Source organism: Apostichopus japonicus, chromosome 17 (assembly GCF_037975245.1).
Source record: "Apostichopus japonicus isolate 1M-3 chromosome 17, ASM3797524v1, whole genome shotgun sequence".
In the NCBI taxonomy this organism is placed as follows: domain Eukaryota; kingdom Metazoa; phylum Echinodermata; class Holothuroidea; order Aspidochirotida; family Stichopodidae; genus Apostichopus; species Apostichopus japonicus.
Window position 1 is genome coordinate 30,904,687 of NC_092577.1, and position 19,794 is coordinate 30,924,480.

The 19,794-nt window shown below is 38.1% G+C and overlaps 1 protein-coding gene across 2 annotated transcripts in view; it reads right to left on the reverse strand.

Moving 5' to 3' along the window:
* The window catches only part of LOC139984183 (rho GTPase-activating protein 18-like), an 87,886-nt gene that overhangs the window by 50,441 nt on the left and 17,651 nt on the right, over positions 1–19,794 (reverse strand). For both annotated transcript variants that reach the window (XR_011798967.1, XM_071997961.1), the window contains exon 2: positions 12,117–12,657. Coding sequence is in view for 1 of the 2 variants with exons in the window: in XM_071997961.1 (XP_071854062.1) it covers positions 12,117–12,303 (187 nt within the window). In the remaining variant the exon portion in view is untranslated. The remainder of the gene's footprint in view (positions 1–12,116; positions 12,658–19,794) is intronic.

The following is a 19,794-nucleotide window of genomic DNA, read 5'->3' on the forward strand; positions in this document are numbered from 1 at the left end:
AGGTTGTCTTCTGTACTTGAGGTTGCATGTTTTGCTAAGAGAGAGAGAGGGAGAGGTTGTCTTAATATATATACTTTGCAGACAATTATGATGAGCTTACAAATACTATTTGAGTGAAAGGAAAACAAAGGGAATAGGGCAAAAGAGGCAGGGAGGGGAGGGGGTAGGGGGTAACTGGGAGTGTTAAATGAGGGATTGTAAAGTTCTACAAAATTGTTTGAAAATAGACATCTGTAACCAAAGTTGAAGTTTATAGCCTATAGGCTTTGTTCTAACTTGTGGTAATATTAGGTTTTAAAGTAGAAGATGTAAAACATCTAGGGAAAGTGGGTATGAGGGATAGGGGTGCATGGGAGGTGTAACAGAAGGGTGATACTAAAATCAGTTTCTCCTTCTTTGTGACTTTTATCCTGTCAAGTAATGGTTAGGTACAACGATACCCAAAACTCTCGGGTTTGGGTATTTACGACGGTACAAAACTTACCGACGATGCTAAAATACCTATCTTGACTCTACTATTGCAAAAAGGGGCAACGCGTAAGTCAAAACATGTTTGGAAAGCACCTAAAAAAGTTAAAGGATACTTATGCAGCACTCGAAAGGTGTGTTGAGAAACTAAACATTACTTAAGAAGACATCTGAAAAACCTGAATCAAACATAAGAAAGACTGTCACCAGAATAGGGTTCTATATATATACTGTGTGAATGGTAGACATTTGGAAATCCGCCCATTAGTAATCAGTCTGCAGTTCAATTTTCGCCACTGCCAACTTCTTCACCGTTTTAGGTTATTAGTCTTAAACGATAGCCTGTGTGTTATGTTATCAATTTGCCAAGCCTGGCAGAGGAAACGAGCGTGGAAAAGTCACTTGCACAGCTAAAATTTCCCACGATCTATCCGGAGAGCCTATTAAAATGCCCGAGGCAGGTAAACTGTTATGGCAGTGGTATTAAAGGGTGCATTTTCAAATGATTTGGAAGGAGGATGACTTCAGGCACCAAATGAAACTTGATATGTTGTAAACACACTACGGCAATATCAGTCCAGGTTGGATATCTAGTATATACACTGAACTTTTGAGAAACGACCTTCAAATGACCTTCAAACAAAATATAAAAAAAAGCTGTGTATTTTCTGGGATCAATGGTGGTGTCTAACACTTCTGTGACACCTCATTCCAAACTAGGTCAGATTACCGGCATGAGACGTTTCTTTGTGTGCGAGTCTTCAATGCCTTTAAAGGTGCATACAAACCTCAGTAGCTGTAGAAACATTGCTACAGTAGGGCTTACTCAAATTTCTATCTTTTTTTTTCTTGATCTTTTACAAAAACAAGTCAAAAACTCTGACTAAACATCACCCTTTAACCTTTAAACTTTAATTTTCCTTCAATGAACAGATTATGTCTGCCAACTGTGCAAAGCATGTTTCACTTTCCCTAGTTTGCTATTATAGCTTCAAGCAAAGAAAAAAGACAATTTGATGTCCTCACTAAATACATATCTACATTGAATTCTCTATTTCTCCTGTCTGTTATTCATTAATCTAGTTTCCCCGCTGATAGTTTCCAAAGTTTGATGTATCCGATTTAACAATGACAGGCTTTATTTATCGCTCCTTGATTACTGAAGGAAAAAAGGAATCATGATGGTGTGTGCGTACGTGTGTGTACGCCTGTGTACGTGTGAATCCTTTTGTGAATACGATCACTCAATAAGTGCAGCTTGTTTGAACTCCATCAGAAATGATCCTCTCGGTTCATATTTTATGTGGTATTAATGATTCAAGATCCTAAAGTATAAGCAGTATATAATAAATTGCATTTATGACAGCTTTAATTCTAAGCTGTACTGTATACACACATGATGGAAATTCAGGTTTCAATGTCACGTACAAGATCTTTCTTTGACCGTAGCTTTCTGAATGCTGCACCACATTTATGGAACTCCCTCCCGGTAGAACTTAGGTCTTTGGATTCTATTACTCAATTCAGGCGCTGTCTTTAAAACTGTCTTAAAGTTTTGCACCTTCAGCTCCCATAAAGCGCATTGAACATACATTTGTTGGAGTCTGCGCTATATTAGACTAATTATTATTATTATTATTATATTATCATGGAAAATTAGAAGGCTGCTTGCAATCAATCATACCAACTGTGAGACACTCCACAAATAATTTTGACTCCAGGACTGTTTAATGGATGGGATATCAATGTTTCTAGTTGGTTAAACCTTACCACTACTGTATCTCTCACTCTGTATCTTGCTGTCATACATTGCTATCAATCAGGGCTGCAGAGAGTAGCTAGGGGGGCGGGGCAGGGGGCGGGCATCGGGCGGGAATTCTGGGAGACCTTCCTTGGTTGAGTGCAAAACCTCAAAACTGCCCCTGTTTATAAATAACAAGTGCACCCCTTTTGTAAAATAGTATCCATTCTTTGAATTTCATGTTCTATTTTTAATTTTTTTTTAATTTGAATTCAAACTTACACTGCAGCTAATTATCAGGGACAGGTACCGTTTGCTGTAATGTACGTTAAGACAATGAGCTGTGACACAGAAAACAAAAACTCTTCATCAGACTGTGCTGTTTTATAAAGCATACAGTACAACCAAATCTGTGTCAGAGCTGATCACATGTGATCATGAAAGAGACAAAACTACTGTAAGTATACAAAGGTGAAGAATCTATGGCAATTATGTACAGCCATACATCTTTATGATTATACCATGTCATAAACATCTCGAAGTTTCTGTCTTGTTTTATGAAGCCGATTAGATAAAGCCTTGCTATGGGAGTGTTCTGTTCGTGTAAAGCAATTCATAAATTGAGAAAAAATATTGTCACGATTATGTCTGTTCAAAGAGTTTATGAAGGGAATTACATAGCCACATAGCTAATGAAAGAGAAAAAGACAAAAAAGAAGAAGTTATCTGGAGATTTACGAATCTCGATCCTTATCTCTTATCCACATGGCACTGCACTAGTTACTGTACTTGTGTACCTAATGTACTGTGTGCTTAGAAATTTAATCAGGGTATTCACTTGAGAGCAAATTCAGAAACATCTAAGGTTAGAGGCAATATGTTAGACAATGTAAAATAATAACAAAATAAATTATAACAATAAAGAAAAATATTACAAATAGAAGAAAATGGCATATTTAGCCGATTCTTTGACAGGTTCTGTAAAGTTTCACCAGTAAAAAATTACGATTTTATCTCCCCGTTTATAGCAATTTTTGGAGTTGATTTTGATCCCACATATATGACAAGCTAGCTGGAGTACAATGCATTTGCAGACTTAATATACTGTGCATGTGGGCATACCACATGCTCATTTATGGTGCTGTAATGTACGTGCTGTATACCCTGGGCTTACCCTCTGTTTCTGGAAATGATCGGAAACGATATCGAAAAGCATTTTTAACTACCAGAGAATTCCCGTAACATGATTAATCATGAACAGTGTCATACACCACATAAAATGTCTATAACTCTACACTACTGTTCTGTCCAAGATTTGTCGATCTCCGTAAGACTGAGTCTGAGACTGAGTCACTGAGAGGAAGCCTTTAACCTCAGGCCGATAGACTAGGCCTGCGTAGCCTAACATTACGGTACTCATCTACAAGGCTAAATCAATACATTTAGTATTACTTATGTACATACAGCTCTCGCACAAGGCAGGCGATTTTTAAAATCCAAATGCTTTCATTTGGACAACCAAAAAATCCTTCCGACAACCAAAGGTGAGGTTGTCCAAAGGACAACCTTAAAATTCCTTAAAAATGAGTCCTGGAAAGGGATGGGGTACATATAAGGAAGGGTAGCTAGGGAGTTTAATTCACCTCCTCATAATCCTGATACTTAATTAGAGACAATATAAATAGTGTTATTCTTACATATATTATGTTCATAATTGATACATTCCTGTAAGTACTGTACTGTGTGTGATATACCTATCAATGGGACACTATGACGGTACTGTCTATAACATATGTTGACATACTGTACTTCCTGATATCATAACATTGTACATCCCTAAACCTTGACATACGATACTGACTTAATTAGTTCCACTACCTGCTTTCAGTCTATCAAACTACAATCAGAAAATATTACAAAAGGGGCCTTTGTTTAGTTTCTTTTATTTATTCAGTATTTTTTTTTATTCAGTTTTTTATTCAGTATTTTATTCAGTATTTTTTATTCAATATTTTAGTTTATTCAGTATTGTTTAGTTTCTTTTATTTATTCAGTATGTATTTATTTATTCAGTATGCGGAGTGTTAGCTCAGTGGTTAACACCGGTGCCTTTCAATCATAAGGTCCCCGGTTCGAGTCACTCCCAGATTAATGTATGTCGTCCAGTTACAGAGTTGTTGACAATTAACAATTCATAATCATGGATGTTAAATATGAATGTGAGAGACTGACTTCGGTCAGCTTGCGGCTTTGATAAGCCAATTAGGCTTCTTCGCGAGTTCTTCTTCTTCTTCTTCTTCTTCTTCTTCTTCGCGAGTTTCTGCTTGCAGGAGGATCTAATATACATACATACATACATACAGTATATTACATTCAAAATTGCAGTTATGACAACTTGTACCATAGTGGCATGCACTTAATACGCATTGGCATGCAACAGTAATTGTGTAAATGGTATACAGGTTCAGTAGTGACTTTATGGGGCATGTATACATTGATGCATACACATCTGTACTACAGTAACTTTATGGGACATGTTTACATTGATGCATACACATCTGTACTACAGTGACTTTATCGCACATGTTCACATTAATGCATCTGGCCCATGTTTACATTAATGTATCTGGCCCATGTTCACATGAATGCATCTCTACTAAAGTACTGTGCTGCTCCTTGTTTCTACATTTCATGAATCAATCTCTCCATGCATGTAAGCCTAGTGAAATTTCACTCATATGTATCCTACATGCATTTGCATGAGGTAGGATTATCGAGATGCTAATTAACGTAAAAAATATTTTAATTTTTTCACTCTATTGTTTTGACTTCAGATAATGGGCTTGTACAGCTCCATCTTTCCTGTACAATACCAAATAGTAAACATTCCTTGTATTCATATTCTGATGCATCATCCACTTTTAAAGTAGAATTTTAATTGAATTCACATTAAGAAATGCATTCAACATCTGTTTTTGCAGAACTCTTAGTGTATGGATCCTATTGACAGTATATTATTAAACATCAACTTATTTGCTTTAAGTTCACTTCACAGTAAATTTCACACACAAAAAAAAAGGAAAATACTTCCCATGGACTTACTTGAACATGGCTATTAGTTTCTTCTGTGATGAGTGTAAAAGAAATTTATGTCTGAACTATATCCATTAAAGCAAATCTTAGTACACATTCGGACGACAGTGGTTTCCAAAAATAAATTCAAATACAACAATTAGCAAATAATTGAGCAATTACAAGGTGAGACTGATTTTGGTTTTTTTTTTTTTTTTTTTTTTTTTTTGAGGGGGGGTAATTCATATTTTTGGGGTGTTTTTTTTACTCTCAAATTTTTTGGAATCATACTGTGTACTAACCGTAGTTCCTCCTCATTAAAACCACAGCAATTTTGTCTGATAACATTACTTCCCCCTACTGTGCATTAATGTTCCATAATATAGAAGCCAAAAACTGCATGGTTTTAGCTACTGAAGGTTTTGAGTAACAAACTTCCCTCCTGATTATGAAACCACAAAACCTAGAAGGATTTCCCAATGTTGTAATCTATGTTTGAACAGTTTGGTGAATGTCAACCTACCGTAGGTGCTACTGTAGACCAGGTTAAAAATTAGGATATAGAGCTTAGTTCAGAGGATAGCAAGTTTAGGGTTGGGAGAGAGTGGGGGGGGGTAGATTGGAGGGTGAAGCAATTAAGATGAACAGGAAAATGGGGTGAGCTGAATTAGGTATGTATGTATTTGGGTGAGGAGATGGGAAATCTTACAGGAAGAGGCTTAGAAATACTGTATTAATTATCACAATCGTTCTGTATTTACCATCATTTAATTGCTCCTTCCAGATCTATTCAACTAATCCATGTCTTCTCATTAAAAGTTTAAAACCATGCATGGAATCAGTTACACTAAATACTTAGCAGGCCAAACGGACGTACACCTTCCTTCCGGTTCATGTCTTCCCCCACCCTCAATCAACTGTCTCTTGACAAAATATCAAGTTTGGCAACTTTTCTTTTTAAAAACCCTAGAGCTGACAAACTGTACCTCCTTTACATGGAGCATCAATTAAGTGTGTCAGAAATCCAGTTTTGCTACTGCTAGTACTATCTCCTAGCAACCACAACCTGACAATACAATAGATATATGCTGACACTGTCAGTCCTACATTCTCAGGTAAGGTGGGACCTTCTTTTTGAATGGACGAAATTTGTGAACGCACAAAGTACTGTTCCCACCATCAGTGTGAAATCAGCCAAGTCTGTAACCCAGGCTTTTTCTTGTTTTTTCAAACAGTTTATATATCACGTCATGCATGACCATTTGAACAGTAAACTAACTGTATTCAATAGCTGGTGTGTTATCTAGAGTATTGCCACTGAACAAGGTATATACACTGTACGAACACACTATTGTTTGGGCCATACCAGGTAATTCTTCCATGAACCTTAATATGGGGACTGCACTAAGATGACCAAGTGATGAAGATCTTCAGCATCTCTGTAGAGGGTTCTGTCCTATCGTTGGGTCCTGATGGGCACGACCTTTCCCGTTTACGGATCCCCAAAGATTTTGCATAGTGCTGCAACATATCACAACATGTGCTTAAACTTTGTGAACATACAGTGTTTAAAATAAAACTTGTCCTTGACAATTATGAGAAGAATCGCAGTAACTTAAGTCCAGTAAAATTCCAATTTGAAGAAATGAATAAAATTTTACCGAGCTGAAAATCTGTTAAGCCGACGCGATTGAAGATACCTAACACATGGTTTTGACCTGGCTACTAATTACGGTAGTACACTTCAGCAACAAGATGTTACCCATCCTTTAGTTGGCAAATTTACAACCAATTGGAAATCTTCTCTGACATATTCTCAATCACGTACCATAAACTTAGTTTAAGGGTCAGTAAACACTGCGTCGAAGTCTCTAAAATATAATGGACCTGCGGTTCCTAGTTTATAAATAGTGACATACAATTTTGTTTGTAATTATTGAAAGTGAGATCTTTTGAGACATATTTTTACAACTACAGTAGCACATTGACTGAGATATGTATACAATTTTAATCTTTGGGATCATGCAAACAGTATAGATCACAGGCATTAAGACCGATATAACAGCGCCCTCGGTAATCCGATATAACAGCGCCCTCGGTAATCCGATATAACAGCGCCCTAGATAGACCGCTATAACAGCGCCATCGATAGACCAATATAACAGCGCCCTCGGTAGACCAATATAACAGCGCCCTCGAGTAGACCAATATAACAGCCCCCCACGGGTAGACCAATATAACAGCGCCCTCGGTAAACCGATATAACAGCGCCCTCGGTAGATCGATATAACAGCGCCCTCGATAGACCGATATAACAGCGCCCTTCGTAGACCGATATAACAGCGCCCTTGATAGACCGATATAACAGCGCCCTCGGTAGAAACATTGACGATCCCCATTGAATCTGCATAATGTATGTATGTATGTATGTATGTATAATGCCCTGAAACAATGAACATATTTCCTAACTGTCATTATATGTGTCCAAGGAGACTTTGACCCATACACTACAGTCTCCGAAAATAGTTTCCCCTTTATCTCTTGATATAGGCTGACATCAATTACAGTCCAAATCCATTCTCGACATCCGATCTACAGTACTCCCCGTATTATACATTTTGTGTGCTTGTTACTCTGTTATCTCATTGTCCAGTTTAATATCAAATCGTTTTGAACCTTTGTACTGCATACATCTCTTTTGTAACCATCACTATCTGGGTTTGAACAGGATATCGTCTTTTTTACTTCCTGTTTCGAGGTCACTTCATGAGAAAATAAAGTTGGGACATAAGACATCAACTGTTTTGTACAGTATAATTAATTCACACATCAATCTGCATATCCTTCACATAATTTACCTTAACATACTACTTCACTAACTTTCAACTGTCTGCTGAGGCCAGCTCCGTACACCCTTTACGTATTGTAATGTTCAATGATAACTTTGTATGAAACCTCATTTTCCCAGCTCATCTATATAACATCCCTTTAATTAACTAAATAAATACTGATCCAGAGAAGATAAACAAAAACTGGGGGTCAGGTAAGCGAGAGAAAGTTGGGAGATGAAGGGGTGGAAGGAAGATGGAGATGGGTATGTTGCATGAGAACACTCACTGCCCCCCCACTCCCCCTCCCATTGAATTCTGTATTATAACTAATTCACACAGACTTTGCCATACAACTCCATTTACAGATGGCTTTCTTGATAACAAATTCTGTGTTGATGTTCAGTGTTGATATTCCAATAAACTAGAGGAAATATTTTTTTTTCCAGTTTGGATGAAACTTCAGCTTCCTTTTGAAGTCCCTGAGAGCTTTAATTGTCTGCATGCACTTACAACAATATGCACCCTTAGTTATTGATTACTTACTGTCTACTCTACAGTCATAAGACAAACAAAGACTACCCAAAAGGTTTAGCTACATGCCCACTCACTAAATCATGGCATATTAAATAGTCCTATATGATTTTGGCATGCTGTCTGTGTATAAATCCATGGTCACCATATACTGTACATTATAATTAACACGGCATAACAAGAGTGCTGATCAATGTGGTGAGGCTCTAGGCAGGTAGGTAAGGAAGCCAAGTGACTGAGCTGTTATTTATAACATATTGTATCAACCAACATTGGTTAGAGCCATATATATCAAAACAACTACATGGTCATGCAGTGAACATCTACAGTAACAGTAAAGCATCAATAACCACCTACTGTAGAATACAGTAAGCTATCTCACACAGGCTAACACTTACAAGGCTCCAGTACAATTTCACCGATAATGAAACAGATTGACGTTGTGGGTATTTATCAGATGGTAATATTACAGGTCATCTTTTTTACAGCAGCCCTGCATCAGTAACTGGATTGATGACATTAACGTTTCAAAAGTCATCGGTTTATATTCCCTCCCGAATTTGATAGAAGGACAGTTAATGGTCACCCTTGCTCAATCCTCAACAAGCATTTTATTGCCGAATCTAAATGTAGTTTATCCACACTGAGGCATTCAATCTGCTGGAAACAACTTGTAGGACCAGAACCTCTAAGAAAAGACTTCTGAAGACTAATGGATCTACAGTTAACAACTTTTAACCCACTAACATTTGAGGCCAACACTGATGACATATGCTTGTAGATACAGCTGTATGTAATAAATGATCCATCTGGCACAGCTTAAAAGACACTTAAAATACTTATGAAACAAATCCATTTGCTTGAGATGGCCTCCTATAGCTCCCACAGGCTTCACAGTTCTTTGAGCCTGTTTGTACTGTGTGCATAATATAGGCTGTAAGTGTGTAATTGTTACTACAGTACATTAGTTCAGTTTCTGCTGCAGTTTTGGACTTTGGTCAGGGTACAGTATGACAGTTTATCATTCACATGGGATATAACTTCATGTCAGAACCATCAAGAAAGACCTCACAGCAATGTGAATACAAAGTTATAAAATGTTACTTAATTGTGCTGCCGTGGGTACATGTGGGTTGAGTTTGCAGTATGGTCATTTGTGTAGCCTGGGGTAAGTGATAGTTTGGAACTGCATAGGGGTTGATATGCAGGCTGCTGGGGTAGGGGTTATTGGACAGTGGGAGGAGGTAATTTAGCCTCTGCATAAGACTACCCATTAATATGATCTTCATTCTGTCTCATAATCTTGAGAAAAAATGTAAGTACGCAATGGTCAAAATAAGAATTATCTCCATTGGCCAACAGCCAAAAAACATGAGCCCCACAATAGAATGAGTGGATTATAAGCTTGGTGCATCCCTCTCCTTCCCACACCCCCCTTATCCCCCCTAAAAATGAAGTTTTTCTTAAATTATTCAATGTACATACAGAGTCCAGTATACTGGGAGGAACGTTCACAATTGACACAACACTGAAACAATTTAAGTTGCGTTCCTTTATGGTCCCTTTTTGGTTGCTTTATAAACAGTTTCCATTCCCACCCTTTTTTATCTCCCTAATACATGGCCTCTAGATCTCACGGACAAAGTACTTTAATGGTCTGCTGACTCTACTGAAAGCCTCAAGACACCTATCAATGGTCAACTGGTAGAACCACTGCACTTCTAACAAATTGATTAGGCCACACTGTATAATTCTGGCTGTCGTGCTTTGGCATGATATTAATATGTGAAGGAAAGTGTGAAGCAATTATACTGTTAGGTATATATATTCAATTCTCATGAGCTCATAATTTACTGAATATTACGCAAATCAATTTATATGCTATGAAAAGTTCCTTACATCTCAACGAAAATGGTATGAACTCTTTAAGAAAGTGTATTATAATCACTTGACCACAGCTACTGTAATGCCTTCGGCCAAGGGCGGCGGAACCGGGGGGGCACGTGCCCCCCCACTTTTCCTCAGGTTAAATATATGCCCTTTTTCTACATAAAAATTGAGGTGTCTCAAGTTAGCAAGAAGCCAGGGAACCAGAATGAACACTCGGGAAGGGCCGTTTCCGGCCATCTGAGGGGTTTGTAAAACCAAAAATTTTCTTGCACGCTCCGCGCCAACCGATGGTGGCGCTCCGCTCAGATAGTCGTGCATACAACTTTGCAAATCCTGGCTACGCCCCTGACTTTTTAATGAGTTTCTGTGGGTCAAACTCAAAGCTACTTCGAATGGAAAAATTTGTTTAGATATTAACAAGAAATAAACTCTAAATCAGAAGATTCCTACATTAGCAACTTGCATGATTTCACCTCATTTTGTCTCAAAAGAAAACTTGTTCCTTGTTTCCCAATTTACACATTGTATATTGCAGTGCTAGTATGCATATTTTCCTTCGGGGGGGGGGGGGGGGTGGGCGTTGATGGAGTGATGTGTATACGCAAATAAGATATACAGAGCTATAAAGGGTACTAAATATAAGGCTGCATCAGTCCAATAGAATTTCTGCAAAGTGCCCTTTGATGTTGGTGCCCCCCCAGATTAAAAGTGCTTCCGCCGCCCTTGCCTTCGGCCCAGTGTAAATTTTGTAACATTTTCTTGTCTGGCCCAGCACAGTACATGTGTGTATCCATCTGCTAAAATATATGAGGGCCAGCTTTGCAAAACAGGAGGAAACTTGTTTTAATTGCTTCAATATTTGCAATTAAAACGCAGCAGATTGATTCAAGATCTCAGTATCTCATATATTGAGAACAATATATGTGGCCCATTTGGCCACTAACCATCACATTATTCATGTTACATGCATGTGCACATTCAATCATGCTTTGGGCTTTGATTACCTGGACTAGATTCCTGTCTACCCTGCACATTTGCACATGACTAACAGGGAACTAGATACCAGTTCACCCTGCAAATTTGCACAATCTAGGTACAGTGAAACTTTGAAACTTTCTCTCTAGCCCTTTGTTGCAATCAATGTTCTCTCTAGCCCTTCTCCCAATCGATTCTTTAGCATTGGCCCTCATAGAAAATTAGTCGTTGGACCCTGCAGTATCTGTCCTGTCATCAGACAACTGTACTGGCTTCCAATTCAACTATCAACATATAATAATAATCATAATAATAATGATCATAATAAATGAGACTTATATAGCGCCAAATCAGTAGACAAAAGTCACTGCTCAAGGCGCTTTACAAAGAAAGCAGATTAATTTACAAAAGAGCAAGTGAAAAGGTGGGTCTTAAGTAGACTTTTGAATGTAGAAAGTTTAGAGCATGTTTGAATGTGATTTGGTAAATTGTTTCAGAGATATCCGTACAAACTTACTGTAAGTGGAACATCATCATTCTGAGCTGCATTTAATGGAAAAAAAGACAAAAACAAATGAATGAAACAAAGAAATGAAAACAGGCCTCACCTGGTAATTTACTAGTACTGCCATTCGTTACCGTCGGGGGTTCCTCTTTTTCATCTTCCGTTGCATTTCCTGAACTCGGAGAACTGAGTTCAATCTCTGGAGCTGCGGTTATTTCATCCAATTCCTCAAAATACGGTCCCAGCTGGGACTTCCGATGGTCACCCTGAATTACTGCCGAGCTGCTCATGATTCTGTTCTAAATCGTTTCACATCAAGTCTGTACCAGAATGAATTCTGGAAAACTTCTACCAACAAAATATCCGCTCTAGTTGAGAGATGACAGTTAGAGAGTTGGTCAGACCCAAAATCAGACACAATGTCCAAAAGAAGAACCAAAAAAAAGAGATAAAAAGTCACTTGTTATTCCATTTCAAGTTCAGATTCCTTTTCCAATTTCGGCTATACATGTACAAACGATATCTTCCCTCCTGCTCAGAGGTAATGTAGGCTGGTTAGCCTAACAGGATATTCGTCTGTCCGATTTGACTATATTTCCACTCATAGATTCCAGCATTATCTGTTCCACCTTCTACATATTGACCTGAAAACCACCAAATAGAGAAATCAAAGAGTCACGTCATTTATGTAAAGTGATCGAGAGAGAGAGGGAAGTCGAGTTCTTTCCTAAGGGTAATACAAACCTTCCTGACAGGAAAAACTTGGGTCTTCTTTCACTAGAAAAACCTCACTGTAGGGATATGCTACTGAACTTTAATATAGCCAATCGACGACGACGTCAACATCGTCTCCTTCAAGTTTGTAATTTAGATGAATATTACAGGTATCGGTGATATATTTATATATATGTAGACTGTAAGTTTACCTACACATATATGCTAACTTGATACTCCCATAAAAAACATGTGATATGATACTACTCTTTGCTTCAGTATAAAGTTTGCAAAAGATCATGCACTGGAAACATGCATCATAAAAGCCTTGAGTCGAGCATGAAACTGAGAACAATAGAGTATATTCAGAACTGTCCCTATTCTCCTCTATCCTGATTGTTTATCTTTTGGTAGTGTATTGTTTTTACTTCTTTGGAATCTACAGACCCATTGTTAGTTCTGTTAACTTCTTTTGTTTTAATAGTTTAACAACATGTATGTATGTACAGTATGTATATATTTTAGATCCTCCTGCAAGCAGGAACTCGCGAAGAAGCTATCATTGGCTTATCGAAGCCGCAAGCTGACCGAAGTCAGTCTCTTAGATTCATGTTGAGGTAATATCCCCTGCCATAAAAATGTCCATTTGACCTTGGGATTTGGCATGTTTTTGAATTTATATAGCTGAAAAAAGACAATATTACATAAATTTAACCCCCCTCCACCCCCCCCCCCCCCCAAACAAAATAGATATGCAAGCCAACAACAGAAAACTGACTTAGAAATTATATAAACATTTGTTTAAATGGGTCATAAGTTTTGGCTAGAACAGGATTCTCACCTGTACCCACCCGACTGAACTGAGCCTATACCCCAGCCCTTATTTGGTAGCATTATTCCTATGTACTACCGTAGGTATTGTGGCTATTAAATTCTAATTGGGCTTTCAGCATAGTAATGATATGGTTATAATACGCCAATAGAAGTATCATATTTGATAGACCGTACCCGCGTACTGTGTGCATAATATGTTCAGGCTGACACACTTCCTTCGTAAGGTTCAATGCATACATGTTTAAAAGAAACTTGTTCTTTACACGGCACAAACAGGATGCCTTTTGAGGTATCGGAAATGTCAAAATTAAAAAAAATAAATAAGAACAGAAATTAAAGAAACAATGAAACAAGGAAGCGGAAACTATTGATGTTGTTTCAAAGTGAATTATTAACGAACCAAAACATTTGATGATGAATAGAACAATTTTTCTCTTCAAATCCAAATGATAGCAGTTTACAATATATTCGTGTTTCTTACTTAGTGTAGTTAAAAACAGGATTGATGTTTTGATCCTATAGCAGGATCTTCTTCAGAGGTTATTAAACTGAAAAAAAACTAAGAACACATGAAGAGACAGAGATGGACAGACAGTTATTGGACAAATGAGAAATGTGTAAGTTTGCTCTTTACTTTCATTACTCATTTAAAGGGTGTGAAGACTCGCGGACAAAAAAACGTCTCATGCCGGTAATCTGACCTAGTTTCGAATGAGGTGTTACAGCAGTGTTAAACACCACCATCTGATCCCAGAAAATACACACACAGCTTGCTACCGTCGGTAATTAGGCACTAGTGTACAGTCATTACATACAGCTACGGTAAATACCCAAAACACAGTGTACATAGCAGCTATGGACATCTCAGGTCTAGATAAAAGATAACGTTTCATTACTAGTGACAAGAAAACTTGACTTGCAAGCAACCAAAAGTTAACTTACTTAGGGTCTTCACACCCTTTAAGCACCTCAGACTGTTTGCGCAAGCCAGTTCCAAGGCAGGGATATAGGCCAATCAGCTCCTGCATGCAAGTAATACCACACATAACATTTTCAGTTACACTATACTGTTGGTTTCCAAGGGATCTGATATACTTTTCATGACAACCTAATTTATCAAAACTTTTTGCCATCAAGTTTGAATCCCTGCATAGCAATGTACCATAGAATTTTCTACTGATTACAGGTATGTGTTAATTTATCATGCATTGCCCAATGTATCAGCTCAGCACAAACTGCATGGGTATGGTACAATTTTGGGGGGGGGGGAGGAGGTCATGTTTAAGGAAGACGGTGAGACGATCAGGAGATTTCTGTTTCCAAGACGACCATGTACCATGTACACAATTGACACAGTTTTGACTTAACATTATCAACAGCTGACTACCCCGCAGGAAAAGTTAGATAAATACCATCGCCTCTTGTCTGGCCATTTTAGGCAATACCTGGATCTCTTTGTTTGAATACTGATTTCCTTCTTAAATACCAATTAAACTTGACACAGGAAATGTGTCTTGCGAAGAGCACTGTTTGTGCAAAGTATCTACGTGACAGCTCTCTCTCTCTCTGAAGTATTACGGTTTAGCAGGTCAGAACTGTAAATAGCTACCACACAATGAAACAGCGATATAGTGGTTTTCACTTCATTTCTCTTTTCTTATATACAGGGGCGTAGCCAGCCGGGCCTACTCTTTTTTTGGCCAAGTTATCTTTTTTTTAAAACACCCATAATTCAATATTAATATTTTAACTTGTGTATTTTTTGGGGCCTAGAAGTGATATTGAATGAGGTGTCTCAAGTTAGCAAGAGGCCAGGGAACCAGAATGGACACTCGGGAAGGGCTGTTTCCGGCCATCTGCGGAGATTGTAAAACCAAAAATGTTCTTGTACGCTCCGCACCAACCGGTGGTTGCGCTCCGCTCAGATAGTCGTGCCTACAACTTTGAAAATCCTGGCTACGTTGTGCTTTACCCTGATATTTACAGCTGAAATTTTCCTCCCTCACTCACCCGGTAATCCCATTACCCCCACCAATACCGAAAATGCTGCAAAATTTTTATATTCGTTTTTAACCAACTGTACCTTTAAAATTTCTTTTCCAAAAGAAGAGTCGCATGAATTTAGGTTTTTAAATTATTATTTGAATTATTTTAAGACGGTGAGATCTCTATAGTAGACATGGACTCAAAAAGGAGCAAAAATGCAGCATTGAGCAAGAGACAGAGATGGGAGGATTGAAGTAAAATTAACCAAAATCAACTCTGGGAGGTCTCATTGTAAACAGAAACTTTTCGATGTTCTGGGCAGCAATATCAAAGAAGGTTCTGCTACAGAGTAGCAACCCCTGATCAAAGTAACCATTCTTGCGTGTTTATCATAACTTTTGATCTTAACACTTTGTACTGCACAACAATAAACATGTGTAGATGGCAAGGTGACAGACGTACACAGACCAGCCCTGGTCAACTGGGATAGCCTAGATCCTATCTGTTGAACAACTCCTGGGCATTGACCAGCTAAACTCCTTTCTTTTCAATTGTGGGCCAGACATTGTTAATGGAACAAAATATTGTTTTGATATATATTGACTGTAATGTCTAGGTCTTGTGTGTGTATAGTAAAGATACAGTAAGTATTAAACCACCACCCTCAGTAGCACTGCAGCATGTACAAACAGTATTAGTCACTCACTGAAAGCAAACCTTCCTGCAATAATCCTCTAATATTCACACTTCAGCTAATATAGCCTTGCATAACAAGTTTACAATAATTAACTTATCGACGATGGAAAAAAAAAAACAGGAAACAAGTTGATCTGACACGGCAATTAAATCTGGAGACAACGAAAAAATGAGAATGACTTTAATAAATTTCTGGCAGTTAATTTAGCGAAATATTAACGACATGCTATATATTGTATGAGTAACGAGAACGTATATATGCAATAGCAGAGATGTGTACTTGGCACAATAACCTGCAAAAAAGGAAGAACTAGCCGAGAGTGTTATTAATGTTTTAAGAAGCACAGTATTACTGTATGTCACAACAGAAGGTTTAGTAGGTGGAGAAATGCAGCTTACAAATATAGTTTACTTTTCAAAGCAATCATGGAGAGTGTTGGTAATAAGCCAATTAAAGGGTGACGTTTATAATTAATGAAGAGTTATCGACTAGATATGTCATTGTCCAAGAAAGAAGGGAAAACATGAGTCCTTTGTTATGTTTTAGCGATTATGGTTTTCAAGATATTCAATTTAAAACATGATTATTATCTCTTGAATGTTGCTTTCAGACCAAGTTGGTAGTAGGTGTGTTAGGTTTGGTGAATACAACAGCAATATGTATATGGTAGGAGAGATGTGTACGTTTGGTGAATAGAACAGCAGTACTGTATGTACACTGTAGGAGAGATGTGTAGGTTTGGTGAATAGAACAGCAATATGTACACTGTAGGAGAGATATGTAGGTTTGGTGAGTAGAACACCGATATGTACACTGTAGGAGAGATGTGTAGGTGTGGTGAATAGAACACCGATATGCACACTGTAGGAGAGATGTGTAGGTTTGGTGAATAGAACACCAATATGTACACTGTAGGAGGGATGTGTAAGTTTGGTGAATAGAACACCAATATGTACGCTGTACATAGGAGAGATATAGGTTTGGTGAATAGAACACCAACATGTACACTGTAGGAGAGATGTATAGGTTTGGTGAATAGAACACTGATATGTAAACTGTAGGAAATATTTGCATTTGGTGAATAGATGACACCAGCTTCAGGCAAGTAAACTCACTTGTGATTCGATCATAAGCCTACCACTAGTTTATTTCCCAGAAACCATTTTATCATTTTAACTGTTTCAGGGTTCCTATTACGCAATCTGAATTTGATTTAAAAGAAAATGGCTTTAAGCCGAACATCTTCCAAAGCTGTTCATGGTCGTCCAATGAGACATTTGGTTGTCTTGGTTCATTTATTTATGACGTGATTTTTATAATTTTGGTATCTACAGTACAAGGTTATTAGATGTCAACTGATGAGACACTTCAATCTGCAGTAATGAAGGAAACAAGAAAGCCATCATCCCGAACATTTATACAGAAAGGGAACAAGGAAACTATATAAACTGGCCAGCTCCCAAATAAGTTTTCGTGCAGATTATAAATACTGCGCTTCAGCAATCTAAATCTGTTATTCCCATGTAAATCTCCCACATATATTCTTCTCATTGTTTCCTTTAATTGGACCAAATTTAATATATAACTATACTTAGCAGTCCTGAAAGTCTGACTTAAAGGGGGTGAAGACTTCAAAAGTTAACTTTCCGTTGCTTACAAGTAAAGTTTTCTTCTACAAAATGCAGACAGTAATGAAACGTGATACCTTGATATCTTTTATCTGGATCTGAGATACATCTATCACTGCTATTTTCACTGTGTTGTGGGTATTGACAGTAGCTGCATGTACTGAATGTACACTGGCAAGGGCGGGATTTGAGTTGTGAAAGTGGGGGGCAAACCCGCCAGCAAGACTATCTAAGCGGAGTGCCACCATCGGTTGGCGCGGAGCGTACAAGAAATTTTTTGGCTTTACAGACCCTCCAGATGGCCGGAAACGGCACTTCCCGAGTGCTATAAGCTGCATGTACCCATCCTTGAAATTTCGATCTCATGTCTGCAATTGTACTGTATCTAGATAGTTTATTATCGTTTAAAAATTTGAAGAGGATTGATGATAGTAGAACATATGGTCAGATGGTGATGTACAACTTTTGTTATACGTCACTATCTAAGCGGAGCGCCATCATCGTTTGGCAAGGAGCATCGAAATTTTCGATGAAAGGTACCATAAGATCGGTAAAATTAACACCCACATAGGCTTAAATTGCATCTATACAATTAATGAACGTGTGTAAATTTAGGGAGGACGGATAGAAGAACTTATATGGTGATGTACAACTGAAGCTTATACGTCACTATTTAGGCGGTGCACCACCATCAGTTGGCGCGGCGCGTCAAAATTTAAGCAAAAAGGAAATCCTAGATCAGCAAAAATGACACCTCTGGTAACAATAAATCGCATCTAGACAGTTCTTTCCCCCCAAACTTATGATTGGACCGATCAAGAATATGTTCAGCACCCACTTCGAAATTCTCCCCGCGGTCCCTACGGGTATTTGCATAGTACTGACTGAGATTTTGAAAATGAAAATGAAAATGAACTTATTACCTGGCAGTACCAGCATTATGTTTGAACTATTGCCAGATTATCAGGCAACATACAGTATATGCATAATAAATACTTTAATGTTACTCACTGTTAATGAAGGGCTAGACGACGTCCGCTGACACTTTCATGTGTTACTTTGTTAGTGCCAATTTGTAATTTACATTATTCGATAATTTGCATGCATCATTCCAGGATTTTGAGCTGTAAAGAAATTACATCGGCATTGCCATTGCATATTGTTGAATGAAAGGGGGGGGGGGGGGTGTCATGTGTCAGTGTATTGAATTTAATTATTGATATACCCAATATGCAAATCTGGCTTTCGTAAATCGTTTCTCTGGATTTAGTTGTTCAACGCATTCAGTAGAGCAGCAATGTTGAAAATCAATTCCTGAAGCTAGCACTGTAGCACATGCCGCGGATTCATCACATGCAGAATTGAATCGCTAGTGTGTTAGCTCCAGGATTAGTAACCTGTGCTGCGAACCATGTGCTAGCTCCAGCTCCAGGTATTCTTCATGCTACATGTTACGATGTTAAACACAAATTCGACTTAGATTTGAAACAAAAACAGTAGGCCTATTTGATAGAGCTGTTGTGGGGGAATAATTTCGATTAGGGTTGTGCACATTTGTCTGCAAAAACAACGAAAAAGTGAACTAAGATCTGCATGGGAAAAAGTGGGGGGGCAAATGCCCCCTCTTGCCCCCTCGTAATCCTGCCCATGCACACTGGTGTCTAATTACCGACGGTAGCAAGCTGTGTGTGTATTTTCTGGGATCGATGGTGGTGTCTAACACTTCTGTTACACCTCATTCGAAACTAGGTCAGATTACCGGCATGAGACGTTTCTTTTCACACCCTTTAAGTACTATGTAAATATAACATTTTTATTAGTATTATTTAGAGATTCTACACACAAAAAGACCTTTGTCCTCTAGCAACGTCTAGTGATATATCGCACAATTCCTTTGTCTGTATCTAAGCTCTATATACTGT